Raw genomic sequence first — 19470 nt, forward strand, 5'->3', positions numbered from 1 at the left:
TTTCTTCCGTGACCATTTGAACCTCCAAAACTGGCCACGTTCCTCTGGCCTCTGGCTCAGAGACCATTCAGAAAGGGAGACAATCCAATTTGCCAGACCTCCTCCCTGCATTCATACACATAGCATGCTGAACTCTGGAAGACCTCTCAATCCTGGGATTAGGGAGTGTGATCTCCCCTCTTCAAAGCCCACTCAGGTCTTATTCTATTCTACTTTATCTTCTGGGGCCTTTTAGGGCCTCAGATGGTTTTCCTTATCTGCTGAGTAAATCCACTGGTAAACAATGCAGTTCCTCTGCTGGAGGTGACCAAAAGCTGCTACAGTGTAAGGGCCAGGGGGCTCTCCGGGGTTAAATAGTGAGGAGGGGCCCGCTTAATTAGGGGATTAAGACAGGGCAATGTTTGTGCTTTTACAGCCAGGGACTGTGTGTGTGTATGTGAGCTGAAAAAAGGGGGGGTTAAAGGGGTTGTGTTTTGCTAGCCTGGCCCATCCTGCAGGCTTTAATCCTGATTAACACATCAGGAAGAGCTGACCCTTGGTGACCTGGGCACCAGGCTGTTTGCCGACAATCATCCTAATCCGAACCCTGATTCATCGGGATTGGGGGGGGGGGGGCTAGTGCTGACTGGTGGCTGCATGCTGGGACTCAAGAGTTTAGGCTTCTTCATATCCTATCAGTATACCTGCCTGTTTATAATGTCTCCCTGGAGAGGAACTTCAAGTATGTCTTGAACATTTAAATCTACTCTTCTTTACTAAAATCATTAAGGTACAAAGTATAGAACAAGATTTTCCAATGTTATCCTACGTACAAAGGAAAAAAAGTCCTTTCACAAATCAAAATCAAGACCACTGAGAAAACAGGGTAGCATTGATGTTCTCGGTGTGTTGCTGAAGCTCACAAAATTTTGCCTTTTTACTTTTATTTTTGAGTTCTGAACAACAACTTAATGGGAATTGCAATTATTTTATTATAATTATTCAATATTTTAATATTTCAGTGTTTCATATGTTCAATTGCTGTTTAATAAAAAGAGCTTGATCAAAAGTAAAAGATATGCATTCAAATTAATTATAAATCGTAGTATTCATATCAGAAAGCCTTGGCTAACTATTTACCTATTGATAATTTTGATGATTTTCCAGGAAGAAATGTTGTGTCCTTCAGTCAATAAGTTGCTGACTTCCCAGACTCCTCTCAATTTAGTCAATAAAAGAACTGTAAACACTTTTTAAATGGCTCTCTAATCATACAAAGTAAATGATGCAGTCACAGGGCCTCTGGCGACTTTATAATATCATGTTTTACAAGCAAATATGTTGCTCATCTTGTGGTCTTACTGAAGCATACATAAATCTATACATGCAATCAGTGCAGAGTTTCATATATTTATCAGAGCTGTGAAGCAGATCAATAAAGATACTAAGACAATTATTGTGAAAATCTTTACACATGCAGACTAATTTTTCTGTTGTATTTGCGCAGTAACCCATTATGGCTGTGATGTATCTTTCATAGATCATGTCAATTTCAGTAATTGGAAGCTTGACAAATGATTTAAAAGTCATAATTGTTCTATCGTTCGCCACGTTGGATTGGTTGCTTTGGTCTTTATGTGATAGTTTGACATCAAAAGGTAACGTGTGGAGGTCCTGAGCCTCCCCTCAACACTGACACACACACACACAAAGAGATCAGTGTGTTCAGCCTGTGCGACATAAGGAAACAGGACGATAGTCAGACGCGCTCTCTGTGTCCACACAATTGTCATATCTCCACAGAGGAGATAGTGTCTTTCCCTTCTTTTGTCAGACAACCTGGAGAAAAGCTGCATCCTGCCACTGTGGCTGACTGATAGGCTGGCCCTTTGTGAGGGACTGGGCAGAGAGGGGTGTGTGTGTGTTGGGGGGGGTGGGGGTTGGGGGGCAGGAATGCACTCAGTACTGAGGAGTTGTTGGCGGCCCCTCAGCAGTGAGTGCATTGTTATCCTTACTCACTATTTTTATAGATGGGAGGGAGGTGGGAGCAGAGGGAGAGAGTGGGGGGGGGTGGAGGTCAGTGTGTAATTTGGCCCAATGGGGTGAGGAGGGGGGAGTGGTAATTAAGCTCACATTGACACTTTGATCTCCTTGATTGTGCATTTGACTGGCCTGGAGATCAGCTAGTCACACCAGTTGTCCCTCCAACTGCATTTGTAGCCAGAGAACCCCCCACCCCCCACCCCTAACACACACACACACACACACACACACACACACACACACACACACACACACACACACACACACACACACAAACACCCATACACCCCACCCCCTCCAAAAAAATCTTTGTAGATAAAGAGGGGAGACGCTTATCTTGTCAAAAATTGCCATGATACTGAGGGAAATTGGCCCTGGACTCCTGTAATGTATTGGAGAAGAATGGGAGCGTTTACAGTAAAGATTGCTCAGAGGGGGATTCTTTTCAATCTGTGAAAATCAAACTGCGCCTCACCTGCAGATTAGCCAGGTTCTGCAGGGAATTACACTAATCTACATAAAAACCAAGAGCTTTTCTGAAATCTAATAGAACTGGCATGTTTTTGAAGAGACCACCTTAAAGTTTAAAATTTCATTTACACCCATTTTTCTGGATGTTGTGCACAAATAAAACCACAAATGAAACTTCTGTCTTCTATAAAAGAGATGTAGTTCTTCCTCATTCTTAAAAGAATTTCAATATCAAGAATTATTGTATCTATTACATGAACATCTGCTTTTACTCACAGACAAATCGTCTGATAGATACCGTATCTAATAAGCTGTGGTTTCCCCAAAGCGTTATTTTCTGATTGAGCGATGGGGCTTGGAGGTGTCACCCTGTCATTATTTCAGCTGGACCACAGCTTTGACAATTTTCTTCCAAACCGAATGAGAAGGTCTGGCTCAAAAAGAAAAAAGGAAAATGATAAAAGAAAAAGAAAGGACATTATCTTCTATCATTTGCAGGTAAAGAGGATAATATAAGGATGCTGACCCATTTTCAAAAGCCCTCATATAATCATGAGTGATTACTAATCAATGTGTCAATTACTTCTCCTTCAGTTACAGTTGGACCTTTAGAAATGATCCTTACTCTGATGTGTAATTCAGTGTGTTCCCTACAACCCATCTGGTCCATTAAAGGAATTCATGAATATATAAAAAGAAATAAAACAAGGGAAATAATACAGAAAATCAAAACTAAAAGAGAAAAAATAGAAGGAAAAATTGTAAATATTTTAAAACAGAAATTACTGTGACTATTTAATGTAGAACAACATATAAAAAAATAAAATAAAATAAATTGTCAGGCTAAAAAAATATCTATTGAGATGTATGATGAAATTTTCAGCAAATTAATGGCTGTCTTTGTTGATTATATGGGTATGCATGATACTACCCACACACAATTATCAGCAATAACATTTCCACTTGGGCCAAATATTTGTATATTAAATGGCACAATCTATAATCCTGATTTAAGATTATCATCAAAATTGATCACAGAATTGGAATCATCTCTCCCAAATTGTTAAGTTTAAATTCAGTGAGTAACACTCGTCAATAAGTACTATCTATTAAAATGTATATGTTTGTCATGCAGAGATAAGTTTATTTACATTCTTGGTGTTTATAAACAGAATTACAACAGGCCTGTATTATCAGTTATGGTCATTTGATAAATACGCAACATTATTATTTTCATATCTGTCATATGACTCTTCAATTACACATGTGGATTTACCTGCAATTTATGAGGTCAGGAATTAGATGACTGCCCCTTTAAAATATTTAAATTATATTTTTTCAATTTGACATGTATGTGATTTCTACAAACAGGGACATTTCTTTCCTAATAAGCGATCTGATGTTATGTTTGAACCTCCAGCCGCCTTCTCTCCTCAGCTGCACTTGTACAGGCACTGAAGTCATTTGTTATGTTGTATTATGTCGCCATCAAGTGGTTACAGCAACACATGACTTTGCCCAAATCACACTATGGCCTATCCACTGTGACTAAATCTTCAAAGACAGCATATCAATGTTAAACAGAAAAAAACATCACTGATACAAAAAGGGGTTCATACTTACCCAGGGAACTATGGGAAATGTAGGAAAAAAAGATGAGTAAAACTGCTTACCTGTTTGATAGGTATGGCCCTTCCACTGCCTATGCTGTCTGTTTTACTGTCAACGCTCTTTGCTTGTTCACTGGCTTTCCGTGACTGCAAGAAAACAAGAAAGTCAGTCAGCAACTGAGGCGACACACTGACGACTGAGGCAGAGGGGGAGCTGTGGGGTGTGAGGTGCGTTTTTGGGTGTAGTTATGTATGTTGGGGTGTGTGTGTGTGAGGGAGAGAGAGTGAGAGAGAGACTGGGGGTCAGAGAAGGGAGGTGAGGTTTTTTTATGTTTTGTTTTGAGCATTTTTGTGGAGAAACTCGACGTTGCAAAATAAAAGTCTCAAAAGAAGCTTGAAATTAACAGACAAGCAGACCAGCGGAACAAACAGCAGTAACACCGACGTGCAAGTTCAAAAGGAAAAAAAATCAAAAAAGAGACCAAACCAAGACCACACTAGACACATCTCAACACAGAGGAGACCAAGGACGACCACACATCGAGTCATGACTCAGCCCTGAAACCCTTTGGGAGAGGGGGGGGGGGTCCTTCCCTCTGAGACCCAGAGCAGGCCCTTAGTGGACCTGCAGACCAACTGCTGCTATACTCAGTGTAGCTTCAGCTGAGCCTTTAGCATAGTTGCACTGACAAGGGCTTTTGTGGCATGTTACATAAGTTAAAGTTCATAACAGGTTAAAGGGAGAGAAGTGAAAATGGTTATTAAGAAGAAGACTTCAGTACAAGCAGGTTCCTCTGACCTTTGACCTGCAAAACCTGGTAGAACATAAAGTTATTTTGCAAACGTCAAACAATTTAAGTGTCAAAAAGACATGAACATTTCAAGTTTCGGCTTGTGCCTGTGTAAGCAAAAACTGGTTAGACAGTAAATATAACCTCACATGGAAATAAACCATGTAAAAAATAACCTTCCCACCCCAACACAAATAAAGAGATGAGGTACAGGTAGGGACAGACATGATTGTGTATGGTCTCACTCAGAACATGAGAAATGTCCAGTCACCAATGGAGAAGAGGTAGAGTCTGAGTTCAAGTAAACCAACTCTGGTGTTTATATTTTTTCCAACATTTTATTTTTTTATGATGACTTGTTTAGCTTCTATACAGACACCATACAAAGCAAGTCACAAATTCACTTCAAAATATTCAACAGATTGAGCCAAACATTGCAGTTCCCACAAAATATAGGATGGACAATAAAGGCATTATTTCATATATTCCTTATATTTATGTACTTTTTATAGAGTACCATTGTAAATAAAATACAATACAAGATATACAGCAGTCTATATTTTCGTCAATCCGTTCATGATAGAAAAGCGATTATGCCAGAGTTCATAATCTCTGTACCAAACCTAAACTGGGAAAAATGAAAATAAATAAATGAATAGAAAACAACGGAATGTGCAAAAATAAATAACTTAAAATAAATAAAAGGAAAACAAACGTTAAGTTTAACTACATTCATACAAGTCGGTGCAACCCAGTTTCATTTGTTGGCAACTTTCAGTATAATATCTCTGTAGTACCTCAACACCCTGACACACTACCCTGATTTTTATGAAGGCCTTCATAAAACTACCCCAAATTACTCTAATCTAAAATACCTCTATGATAACACATTTATACCACATTTTTTCCATTCAATACTTCAATACTCCCTGGAAAATAAGAAGGAATCAAATAAGAAACAGACCAAATGAATGTAGGAAAATTCTAAAAGGAAGAAAAAAATAAACAACTTGGCACCTCTAGTCCTTGAGTCCTCATTTATGGCAAAAGGCAGTGTGATGTCATGTAAGGAAAAGGTTGTGTCCTTTGGGTGGCTGGATAACAGTTCCAAGAGTGACTTGACTGTACAGCATGTTTTTAGTGTGGGATGTCTGGAATGAGAGTGGGGTGGGAGGTGTGGGCAAGGGTTGAACGGGGCATTTCCAGAAGAGTCCCTACAGTCTGTCTCACTTCGTGATATTTGACAGTCTACTTTGAGCAGACACTCAAATGGACTCGACTTAAGCCTGCGTTAGACGCAAAAGTCCTATGGTTTCCGTATAGTGCAAGCTCTATGCATTACCCTAAATGCGATAAAGCACCAAGGGTAAAGCAGCAACAAGCTTTTAAGTCCTCAATCAATACTCTCCTCTCTATCGGGATTGGCAAAGCAGGGGGACTCTTTTTTTAACCATCATGCTCTTCTAATTCGGAAGGAGTTGGAAAGCCCTTTTTGTTGAAGAAAGGTTGGAAACAGAAGCACAAATCTGCAAATATTGAAAAACAGTGTCAAATGGTTATTTTTTATTTATTTTTTTGTTATTTTGTTTGTTTTGTTTCATACGTGGAGATTCCAGTGACAACTCAAGGGACTAAAAACATGAAATGGGAAACACTGAATGGCCAACATTAATAAATGGACTGGATGGATATGAGTGAATGAGTGGGATGGAGTTAAGTATAAAAAATGTCGTAGTCTTTCTCTAAACAGTGTGCTTTTCAACACAAAAAAGGACAGACAGCCTGAAGACGTTAGGAAACCACAGACAGATTACAAAACAGATTGTTAAGAGTTTTTTTTTTTTGACCATGGAAGCACTAGGAAAGAATAATGTGTACTGTGCTGACACCTAGTGGCCGAGGACAGTTATGGTAAAAACTGGCTTGAGATGATTGTGGTTGGTGAGATTGATTTGTGAGGGCGGTGAAAAGACGGAGTGATAAGATCTTCTGTAGTAAAGCTTTGAGTTTTATTTACTTACTTGAAAAAATAAAACAGTCAAACTGATAAATAATTTAAAATGATTCAACTGTTTCAAGGGGCTTTTCTAATAAACTAGGTCTGATGTTTTTGTAGTCAGATGAATTTGGGCCAAAAATCTGAACCCAAACGTTATTATTTTTACTCTCCAATACTGTCAACCCAATAAACTGCACAGTGCAAAGGATTTTCTTAATTTCAAGAGTCCCAATGCCAGTGCCATGAAAGTGACAAATATTACTTTTATATCTGATTACAACTGGACTGGAAAAAAATCTTGCAGTGATTTTCTTCTCTGTAATATTAGAACAAAATACCTTGTATGTGATGACTATAGGTGAGTCTATTATTGATCTGACAAAGCTCATCTACTGATGACATTAAGGCATATTTCCTTTCATTGAGTGCTTCTCTTGAAACTCCCAAAATCAACAGAAAGTGGACTACTTACAAGAGTGTGGCCAGAAAACATGAATGGCAACCTGCAACCTATTGGTGCCTAGCAGGAATTTTAGAGAACTTGTATTTTGTAACACAGAAGTCAACTTTTTTTTTTTTTTTTTTTTACTTAAACGGACAAAGCTAGGGAAGGGACATCCTCGACATTGTTGTGTAGATGAAATATTTTCTCTTTCTGTTGTTTTGTAAAATGGCAAAAAGCTTGGCATTGCAAGTCTTCCTCTCCTTAGCCCATCGCACTCTTCAAGTGTCACTGAAGAAATGTCGACATCGCCCCGTTAACTTTCCGTCCCCTCCTCCTCCTCCTCTTTCTCCTCCTCAGCTTCCTCCTCCTCCTCTTTTTCCTCCCTCTCACCCTCCCTCCTCCCACCCTCGGCTCGCTGCTCCTCAGAAGGTCATGAGCTGAAACTCCCGCTCGGCTTGCCACTCCGGCACCCACACTGGGTAGGTGGCGTGCTTCGGCATCTCCATGACGCGGACGGGGAGAGGCTCATTTCTCTGGTGGACATGGTTAGTCACTACCTAGCAGGGGGGGAAGGGAGACAACAAGGGGAGCTAGCACACAGCCTGTACTGCTCAGAGACCACAAAGCCTGCGGCTCCCACAGCAGCTAGGGTAACAGGGTGAAGGCGGTAGGAAAAATAGAGGGGGTGGGGGTGGGGGGTGGGATAGATAGGGAGGTTAGAGAAGGAGTTAGTTAGAAAGAGATGGGAGGAGAGGAGAAGGCAGAAGGTAGGAGAAGGGCTCAGAGGGACAGGAAACAGGTAAGGGAGAGAAAGACAGGTAGAGGAGAGGGGGGACATTTTATGGGTAGGGAAAGGGTGTATTTACCAGGGAGGAATTAGGAAAAAAGAAATCTCATGTAGCCTGATCTCTGTCTCATAAAGCTCACAAAGTTCTGGAGAAAAAAAAATCATAGTGGAAAAAATTGGGGACAAATTAACTTTAAAAAACCTGAAAAAGCCATTTAATTAGTTGGGGGTTTGAAATTTTTGCACTTTGGCTCTTTTTATTGTTATCTGGAGGTACAAACAAGCTCTCCATAGCATTATTTCATTGATTTGAAGAACAACAACACCACATTTGGTCGGAGTTCTACAGACCTCCCTGAGACCTGACGAGGCCGAGGTCTGGCTACATGAGATTAGGAGAGGCTTAGCAGCAAAGAAGGAGGCTGGTGTGGGAGAGAAGAGAGAGGAGGAAAGAGGGATGCAGGCTGGGTAGAAGAAGAGGGCAGAGGCTACAAGTAAAAGACAAGCTTAGGACAGCTAAGGAAATTAGAGTGGTTAGTGCACACATATGCTTTTGGTTAGAGCAAAGGGAAAATACGACAGGACAAGGGGGTAAATGAGGTGGGGGTAAAGAGCAGGCAGACAGGGGCCGGGATACTTGGTGTGGTAGTGAATCTCGGTGGTCGATATCGGATTCGGGCCAGAAAATAAGCTAACTGGGGGTGAGGACTTTGGGAGAGGGGAGTGATCTAGACTCAGCGAGGTGGGTTAGTGGCCAGTTAGAGCATTTTCTATGTGGAGCTGGGGGTGTTAGAGGGTGCTGGCATGCGTTATTTAGCAGCGTGTAAACAGGCCATAGGCTGGCTTGGATTTTTAGTTTAGCTTGGTCAGGCAGGAGAAGTGGCATTTGGCGGTTTGTTGCTGCCGTCTCTCCCCAAAGGGGAAGTCACTGCAAAGAAAGGATCTAGTAAAAATAAGAGGGGTGGGGGGAGGGAGGTCAAAGATTTAGACAGCGCAGAGGGCCCAGTTTGTTATGGGTGAGATGAGAAACTTAATCCATGTGCACTTAGTACATCCAATTAGAAAAGAAAAAGAACATGAAAAGAGTTGACGTGTTCCACAGTGCTTATCTTTGATATTTGCTTTAAGGTTTTTTGGGGGTGGGGTGGGGTGGGGGCCTAATGTAATTTCTATTTAGTCTTTTTCTCCTTTGCCCATTGTGCTGTGTGAACAAGACGCTTTCTTTGCCTGCATCGGAGGCAGGAGAGGTGGCTTTGATGCATTTCGAGCTACCTGTCTCCCTCTGGTGGACAAAGTGTGCTTGGCAACATGCCCTCTAGTAGTGTGAGTGGGTGTTGCTTTGCATCAGCTGTCGCATACTTACTGTGAAAATGTTGGAGCGGCGCTTTGACTGCTTGCGGATGGGCGTGGGCGTGTTGGAGGCAGCGATGGTCTCAATGCGCATCTCCCGCTGACTTATGCTGGGGGTGGAGGGAACAGAGGAGGAGTAGTCGCTGAATGCACCCCCACCATTGGCCGCCTGGGGAGAGAGGGAGATTAAGAGGAATCGACAGAAACCAGAAAGAAAGGAGGGAGGGAGAGAGAGGGAAGAGAGATTGGAATTCGGAAATGAAGGGGGGAATAAAAACAAAAACAATAGGTCAATTTAGGACAGATTTGATGTCAAAAACCAAGCGCTGCTGGTCTATGGAAGTTTTCGTCTTACCTGGTTAATGTGAACAGAGGGGATAGATGCAGCGGGGACTGACGAATGGCTGGGAGAGTTAGGGAGAGATTTGCATGGACCAATAGAGAGCTGCTGCTTTTTCCTCATGGCCACCACCTTCTGGGCAACTGGAGAAGAGAGCGGCAAAAACACATTAACAAATTGTTCATTAATCCCTTAAATTCTCTTTGACGACCCAGCTGCTTCTTTAGATTGCTGGTTACAGTGCTCCCGTCTCACAATTCAGCATGGACTACATACTGAATGATATTACACAGCTTGCACTATTTTAAAAGTAAGAATGTAAGAGCTTGTAGCATTTATAAACCTACACAGTCAGCAATCTTAAATAGGCATATACAGGAAGGTGAAAAAAATTGAGAAACAAAATGACTGCAGATGCCTTCATACGACAAGGGGTCACTGAATGGTTTGATGATTACAGAAATGATGCGAATCATACGCCCTCACAGTCACCGGATCTCAACCCAGTCGAACACCTGTGGGTGATTTTGAGCCAATGGTGCTCTCCACCAGCATCATCAAAATACCAAATGAGTAGAGTATCTTTTAGAAGAACAGCCTTCAGCCGTCCATTAGATATAATCTACGGCAAGCAGCGCTGCAGCTGTTCTGGTGGTTTTTGCGGACACTGTTTATATATATAACTGCTTGTGTCTGAGATTTGACACGTTTAGAAAAACAACCTTTGCTCGAATGTGAAGTACAGTATTTATGTTGTTTTATTTATGTTTGAGTGACTTGTTTTGTTTTCATGAGAAATAAATGTGGTGGGGGGTGCAAGCTAAAATCAATACGCAGTGGATCAACATGCGGTTGTTCAGCCAGAACTAAATGATTACTGATGATTACAGATTATTAATGAAAGGCCATTCCTCTTATTTTTGATAACACTGGTCACATGTTATCTCTCAGCACTACGTATGATAAGTGAGCATGGAGCACTAGCATAAGCCATTAGCATGACAAAATACATATTAGTAGCATTTCAGCTCTTACAAGTAAATTAATTAAACGGCCAATCTGCCAAACTTTATCTGATAAGTGAGGAAGAAGAAAACAGTAGTCAGTACCTTTGGTCTATGGAGATGTTTTCCTGATGTTTAGCTCACACGCAACATTTCAGTGGCATTATAATGTCATTAAACGTTTTCACTCTGCTTAGTTCTCTACGCACACACATAAGATACTGTAAACATGGCAACAGCACACACAGCTGTAGATGAGAGCCCACATAATAAAGTGTAACTATGGCGACACTAGAGGCACAGGTTCACATGTATACACATTATATGGAAATGTATGTAATGTTTTTACAGTGTGCTAAAATCCAAGTGAAAACTCCATCATAAATGATATTAATCAAATAAAGCTCAACAAAGTCAGAGAGCAGCATATGAGCACATTATCTAAACCACCTCGGGCCATTTGTTTTCCAGTCAGGTAATAAGCAACATGCTGCTAAGTGGCTTACACACCACATCTCCTGGGAAAAAAAGGCACCTCTATTACCAAGTAATCACACAAAATGATACTTGCAATTTTTTCCTGTCAATCACTGAGCTCTACAGTGTGATGTTCGCCAAATGAGACTATTGTCACCATCTGAACAACCTGATTTTCCACGCAGTTGGTGCAACCCGTCATGTATTTCATGGCACACTCGAGTGAGGTGCTGGGTGGAGCGGGAGAGAAGGAGGGGGAGGGAAGGAGGGAGGTGATGTTCGCGGCTGCGTGACGTGAATTAGCACTGAGGGGAAGAGAGATGATTTGGAGTTGTGCTGACAGCTGGGACCATAACGCCCGGCTGCCTGCTGCAGCATGGCAAATACAGGAAGAAGACACACGATACAGAGCGACTCCTCCAGACAGCCGACGCTCCCTTCATCTCTTTTTAATCATTTCAAATTGGGCTTCAGGAAGCAATTAAGGCAGGGAGGGAGGACAACGTGCCCGTGCATCAACAGTCAATGAAATGCAAAGTGAATGTTGTGTTACATATTCAGATGTTTTGTGAAGGGATGACGAGCTTTCAAAGGAGCTGCAGCCTTGGGGGATAATGTGCCAGAGTTGAAGCAGCCGAGTCTCCAAATGACAGTTTCATGACTTCAAATATGGATTCAGGGAAAACTCAAGAGTTTCCATATACTTTTAAGAGACATTAAAAGTGTATCTCACCATTTTTACACAACTGAATATTAGCTGGTCTCTAGCTTGGAGCTCCACATTTATATGCAATCCTAGATCATGATTTTAGCATCCATAATTACTTATTGTAGTGTTTGACAAGTGTATTAAATTCAATTTAAAATACCTGCTGCATCATTAATTGAAGTGCGCTTGTTAATGTCCCTCTACTGTTCATGAAGTACACTGCCAATCACAGCTGCTGAGGGGCTGATGTCAATGCAAAGCCCTCCTTTTGAGTCAAGCATGCACAAGCATTTATGCGGGTAGCTAACAATAACTCATAAACAGCATGAAGTACTTGTTAGACTATCAGCAATTAGCCCGAGGGGATGAGGAAAAAAAGTCATCATTAGTGAATTTTAATACCAGCTTCACTTGTGTTTAACTTTGTTGATTCAAGATTATCAAGCTGATCTCATCTTTTGTCAGAAGGTATTACCTAAACTAGACCTGATTTGACCACTTTTCTTGAGACAGAAACACTTTGGCTTTGGTGTTTTTTCAACAAAATGTCAAGAAATCCAATAGTCTTTCCAAGCAATCAGAAATGTGAGTGGTTTAGATGTTGCAGATTAGTGGCCTAGCATAATTTCGATCTCAGTTAATAAATGAAGCCTTTGGTTTTGGAATAAGCAAACCCTGAGAATTAAATATAAGGTGAAAACTGGGACTGTAACCGAAAAATTGTCCATTACAGATTCATCTTCCAATTACTTTTTCAATGAATTGGTAACAGTTTTGCCTTTGAAAATCACAGAATGGTCAAAAACACCCATCACAACTTCTCAAAGCCTAAGCTGATGCCTTTAAATTGGCTTGTTATCTATGACCAAATATTCACATATTGACAATAGGGGGCAAATTAGTGAAGTGTGCTGTAACCTAAACCATCATCATGTTCAAGCTACATCTTTTTCTTCCCATCTAAATCACGTCCACCTCATTAAACCACACTCTCACCGTCCTGGAAGACTCTCTCCACATTCAGGCCATAGGTGGAGCAGGTCTCATAGTACGTGCAGCGCTTCAGGTCATTTGACAACTTTCTGGCCCGCGAGTCATCGATCACTCTGGGGTTGGCAGCACTGATTGCATCTAAGAGAACAGGGTAAGGAAAAAATATTACTCAAACATTTAATTTGAAGGATATGGCTGGAAATATTCTATATTTCTATTAGTGTCAACAAAGCTCACGGGAAGAGCAAACCCAACAAGGTGTCAGGCCGTCTATCAGTACATTCAGACTTCCCTACACTCTGTGGGGTCACAATTATATGCCATCACTTAAAAATAATAAAAGGCTAAATAATGACTTTAAACAGCAGCGTAGTTCTTAGAAAAATTACTAAAACTGGGATAAAAACTGACTTTATTAGGGACTATTTTCAGCTGTGGATTAATACAAATTTGATGTCTACGTGAAGAGAGTATGGGATCAACTCAAGGTAATCTGTGGTGTCCATGTTCACTGTAATGAAGGAACATGTCACCTAATGTGAACATTGTGCTGCACTGATGTATATATTGTATTTGGACCACTGAGGAGCTCTACTGCACACAGAAATAAGCTACTGAATATCAGGCTTGGGCTGCACAGATGACACTTGTTAGTAGCATCAATTCATTGTTAGTTTCGGTCTTTTCATGGCATTTGTTGACAGTAGGAAAAATATAGGATACACCAGATTTATCCCTTAGTCATAGTGTGAAGACAGCGTGAGAACATAGAGTCCTTCCTGTGTAAAGACTGCGCTGCTCCATTATGGAAGAAGCAATATCTTGACAAAACATAAATATATCAGATGTAGGGCAAACACCTTGTGTTCCAACGAGGACCATGGGGACCTCAGCTGTGTTCCTGTAGCTGATGAGGCGCAGAAAGTAATTGTAGACTGTCTGGAAGCTGATCTCATCCTCCAGGCTAAAGACGAAAACCACCGCATCCACCCAGGCAGCGAACTGAGGACAGAGCAGAGGAGGTATGCTGAAGCACTGTGAGATAAAACCTCCCTCATTATAACACAAGAACATTCACACACTAACGGTTTGCATTAGAGTCACTGCTCCACTCAAAATCTGCTTGGTGTCCGTATGAGCTGATTTTGCAACATCACGTGAGTTTAGTCATGGCACAGTAGGCAAACTGAACAAGTGTGATGTGGTCTTTGAAATGAAATGAACAATATTTGTATTGTCACAGATTTTAGATTTTTCAATAGAGGATGATAAGCAGCTGTTATTTTAAAAGAAACTTAACTAGTGAAAAACTATATGAAATACAAATACATTTTAGTATTTTCATGTCTTAAAACATGTCTGGAGGAGATTTTTTACGAATACCAGTTGCTCCTATGATGGGTCACTGAAATAAGTGTTGTTGCAGACAGTCACCACTGATTTCCTTACAGTCTATGATTGCAGGCCATCTTTTGATGCAAGTTCACACATACAGACAGAAGGGGGCAGTGTAGCAACAGCTATAGTACTGAAAGTCTTGTTTTGAGGCTAAGTACCAGTACTGGGGTGGTATGACAGTGAGTGAAACACTACTATTGAATCCTTCATTTTTCTGTATTCTCAGTGCTATCAAATATGGAATCTTTGTATTTGCTACGTCATACATTCACAATCTCTGCACACTTCATGATCAAATGGCAGAGAGAGGTTTCCTCTGAGCGGAGGAAGTCAATCCTAATCACCATCCATTGTATAAGAAAGAGGCTAAGCAGCACCCAGAGTAGTACTAGCAGTGACAATCAAGTGATAACTATTCACTCGTATTACCCTCTTCTTCATTCAGCTTTCACATCTCACCCAGAACCCTATAGGGAATGAATGGAAAATCAAGCCTCTGAGCCACAACTCTGCTCAGCCCCCTGTGAGTGGGAACATAATGGAGGCCTTTAATTATGCCACTAATTATACAGGCAGCTGACAAGTGAGCCAAACTCATTTCTATTCCCTAATCTCACTGAGCATAACGCAAGTGTAAACTGGAGCTTTGCCAGGCCAGGTATCTGTAGCTGCTGATAGAAATGCACGATAAATTCACACCAAGATCACATGAGAGAAGAAACATTGAATGTTGTGAATGAAGCCTCAAGCAAGTCTGCTTGTATTCTCCCTGGGTTGGGGTTTGTCAGCATTTTATTGAGACTGCTTATTAAATCCTTATCAAAACAACCTAGGTATAGCTTTAAACACCTTTAAGCAACAATAGAAATGAATATCTCATATTTAAAAACTAACTAACTCTTTGGCTTTGGTATGGCAAACTTGTTAACAGACCGTTTCTTATTTACACATATAGCAGATAAAGAGCAGACTTAGGATTCATTTGGAGTCCTGTTTCTGACCACCTGATCCAATATTCACACTCCATTTAGCTTTCTTCTGGACTCTACCAATTCCAGAGGAAAATATCTATCTATAACTGCCTCACTGTTTTCACCAGCTAGATGCTCAATTCGTCTGTTTGTCATTTGGTGTTGGGGACGTAGCTTACTGTGATTTCTATTCCTTGAAAATAACTGCCTGTTGCATCTGTAAACACAACACCGGTGAGAGTGATGAGATTGAATAAAAGCAGTAACTTCATGTACTGTTAAACCAAAACGATGAGCTAAAAGATGCTAGAGCTGGGGGGAGCTGTTGAGTTCAGTGGTATTTCTGCCTGCGCTTGTCACAAACAGTGACAATGTTCACATTACACATAGTAATTTTGTCCATTGCTAGTATAAAAATTTTGATTTTAGCAGCTTTAAGATACTTGTACTTAACATCTTATACTACTTTCTACCTCTACTCCACTCTACTACCTTAGAAAACAGGATAATCCAGATACTGTGCAATCATGCAAAAACCAACATTCGCATAAATCCTTCTCATTCTGTCTTTAGCCTTAGAGAGCACAGGCTGGGTAAAAACACAGACACGCAAAGTTAAGATCATTTAAGTCCTGCAAGATCTGTAAGTAGGGGGGGGGGGGGGCAAACAGAGCAAAGCATGGTTCAAGAATAACAGAGTATAAGAGTTTTTTTCATGACAGAGCAGCTGGATTACTGCAAAGCTTTTCCTCAATTTTCCCCCTTCAAAAAAAGCATAAAACAGTGTCATATCACATTATCAATATCATGTTCTCTTTTGAAGACTTAGTAAAACCCACTCTGGATGAAACACTGGCTCCATTACTCTTCATATTTCACATACTAATAGGACAATTAGGTGCTGCATTGTCCCTTTGACCACAAAAATGATTTTGGCTCTGCTTGCTCATTGATCTGTTGCTGGCCCTTAAGTGCTTTTGGAAGAACAACCACAGAGTGCTGTCACGCTGCTCTAAACAGTCCTGCAGTGACGTAATGGTCTGTCTCTAAACAGTTCCCATCTGCATGACGGTTTGTCTCCGTGTGACGTATCTCGCAACTTTAGAGAAAAGAGACTTCTTTTTTTTCTGCATTAACACTCTTACCTGCAATTCCGGAGGCCCTCCTTCATCTCTGATCAAAAGAAGGTAGCTCTGTCCATCAACAACAATTTCTTTCTTGAACCGTCCACCTGAGGAAGAGACATTTAGAGTTTATTCCAAGGTCATTCTGACAACATGTCGAGTCTGGCCTTGTGCTAACACAAAACAGTGTCTTTCTTCAGATGTAATAACCAACCACCAGGAGTTTCTCGAGTAGAGAAAGACGTCAGACACATTTCACACTCATTAATCATAAAAACAATGCTGATGCACCAAACAAACCAAAAATTCAATATCAAAACACAGCTTGATATGGCTCATAAAAGTTTGGTGTGATGTGTCTGAGTTTGAGAGCAGCTTCTCAATTTAGACCCCCTGAATGTGTTGCTGTGTTACAATCATACGCTGACAGGAAACCAGGTCTCTCTGGAGCCAATTACGTGGGTGAGAAATTGCTGTTTAGCATGTCTAACGCACAGCTGCTGGAGAGGGCAGGGGGACTGGTTCAGTGCCACCGTCGCTGCACTGCCAAAGGTCGGTGGAAAGACCCAACTTTCATTTTACAAACATCATCAGGCTGCACATTTGGTCTCCATCACCGCAAGAGCTTGAGTGTGTTCAGAGAGTTTCACGGCCTTAAAAACATAACTTATTACACTTTGCTATGAAATGATGAGACTATTGGAATAACTTTAACAGAGACCAAAGGAGAGGGACGGAAACCATAGGAGGTAACATCAGAGGCAAAAAACTATTCTGAACTGATGTGCCTCCAGTCACACCGTGTCCACAGGATAGTAGTGGGGAGCTAACACTTAGCGGTGGCTAAGCGTAAGGCAGCCTTAAGTTTCTCTTCCCCTTTTCTTCATTTCTTTTCTAATACAAATGCATATTCCTTGCCGCTAGCAAAGCCGACTGCAGATAAAGGAGAGACCAATGGGAGAACTACGCAATAAATTAGATTTTGCATATCATTTGAATGGTTTGCGATCCTTTGGAGATTAAAAACATTCAAATGAGAAAGTGTAAGGCTGGAGATGTCCCTGGGAGTGAAAACAGTGCCTTATGAATACGAAAATATGCTGAAAGCAATTTGACAAAATCGAATAACGCACAAATTTGAAAGGGCCCAGGAATGTTCATGAAACATATAGAAAAAAAATTATGCAGAGGACAGGAGATGTGCAGGCTGACTATGATTACACCTGTTATACTTTTCCAGGAATTTCATAAGCAGACATGTTAGTTAAGATCTTTATATGACTAGATAATAACGTGTCAGAGATCATGCTGTTCAACTGGCATATTAAGAGCTACAGATCTCACATTAGAGAAGAGCTGTAGGACCAACACAGTAGCCGGGCCCTGTAATTTCTAATAGGCGGCGAGTATTCCTGTCTCAGCAAGCAATACATATCCACTTGAGCCACACTTCCAACCTGTTAAGTCCACTTTAGCCTTCTTGGCAAATAGGGCACTCTCCCAGCCTTTTGCACAGGCACAAGACTCAAGCCCTGCTGGATACTGGTTGTGTAACAGAGAGAGAGAGGGAGAGGGAGAGGGAGAGAGAGAGAGATTCATGTACCACCAGCCAGCTTTTTTTTTCTTCTTTTACTGAACTCACAGAGCTTTGGAGATTCAGACAAAGGACTGAGAAACTATGTGTCTGTATGTCTCTGGATCCTGCTTAAAAGCGGGGAAAAAAGATGAGGAGGATCTCATTACACAGCGAGAACGACTGGATCAGAACAATACAGAAATCCAAAGATTTATCTGAACACAGAGTTTGTATGGAAGCTGGCAGCAGGTACATATGCCAGAACAGATTATGGAAAGTCTTTCTGAAACCAGCGTCTGCAATGAAAGCATACGGCTGCTGTGAAAACATGCATGGAATTTGAAGTAAACATTTCCGTTACATAATCACTCGGGATGCTGTTGTCTTTATTCAGAGCCGAGCTAATACAATGCATGTAAAAAGAGAGCCAGAGATGAGACTAAATGAAGAGCAGAGTATCACACTCCGCTTATTCTTTGACATTATGGAAAGTAATAATGAATTCTTTAAATGTGTTTTTGAACCTCACATGAAAAAAGGCAACCGATAACCCCTGCCTACGGAGAGACGGTAAGTTGGTAGGCATGGTTAACACGCAGTAAGCATACTCAAGCTTACAAGGAGGCTCAGACCTTGACACAGAGCCACAATCCAATGGAGCTCCATCCGGTGTTGCCATGGCAACACACCCCAGTACCTTTTTTCAGATATCATAGCAAAGAGCCCAGGAACAAAACACTGAAGAAACAGCCGTGGCTGAACCTTCCTCTGCAGGGCAATGCCTCTGCAAAGTAAAAACCAGACCTGGAGTAAAAGCACATAAAAACATCATGATAAAGAAAGAGAGCCCGAGCAGCTGCTAATCATGAAACGGGGGATGCGGTATCACAGCAACGCGTGGCGCTGTAAAGAGACGCGTGCACATATCTAAGCTGACATGTTTCCTTGATTACAGCAACAACGCTCGCTCTGTTTTTCCAGCATTTCCACCACTGATCTCTCAAGGACTAATTAAGCTATGAGGATTTTTCTCCCTCAGTGCAGCAAAATGCCAGAAACTAATTATGCGCTTCATGTCTCATCCTCACTATAATTACACTAAAATGAAACACTGCAAACCCCTCAAAGATCATCAGTTAACTCTGGGTTTGCCGACATCTTTGTGGATCTCTGAGAGGAGGACTTACCTCTCAGGCCAGGGGGGGGGGGGCATTCTCATTACGATTTTGATGATAAAATGAGTAATATCAGATTTTCTAATCTTAGCGAGTGAATTAAACAGGCAAGGGGTCCCTCTCCAGAGACAGGACATCATAACCGTGTTAAATCCTGCTCACTCTTCGTCAGGACATCTGGGAAGTAAATGGTTTATGACTGTGATAAAAAACTTTCATTTACAGTGC

At 41.2% G+C, this 19470-nt stretch overlaps 1 protein-coding gene across 4 annotated transcripts in view; it reads right to left on the reverse strand.

Moving 5' to 3' along the window:
* Positions 1–19470, reverse strand: part of agap3 (ArfGAP with GTPase domain, ankyrin repeat and PH domain 3) — a 115837-nt gene that overhangs the window by 41690 nt on the left and 54677 nt on the right. For all 4 annotated transcript variants that reach the window (XM_018676395.2, XM_018676397.2, XM_018676396.2 and 1 more), the window contains 6 exons: positions 16513–16598; positions 13859–14000; positions 13002–13136; positions 9831–9958; positions 9489–9644; positions 4167–4250 (listed from right to left, as the gene is read on the reverse strand). In XM_018676395.2, coding sequence (XP_018531911.1) covers positions 4167–4250; positions 9489–9644; positions 9831–9958; positions 13002–13136; positions 13859–14000; positions 16513–16598 — 731 coding nt within the window. The remainder of the gene's footprint in view (positions 1–4166; positions 4251–9488; positions 9645–9830; positions 9959–13001; positions 13137–13858; positions 14001–16512; positions 16599–19470) is intronic.

This window comes from Lates calcarifer, linkage group LG4 (genome assembly GCF_001640805.2).
Source record: "Lates calcarifer isolate ASB-BC8 linkage group LG4, TLL_Latcal_v3, whole genome shotgun sequence".
NCBI lineage: Eukaryota > Metazoa > Chordata > Actinopteri > Centropomidae > Lates > Lates calcarifer.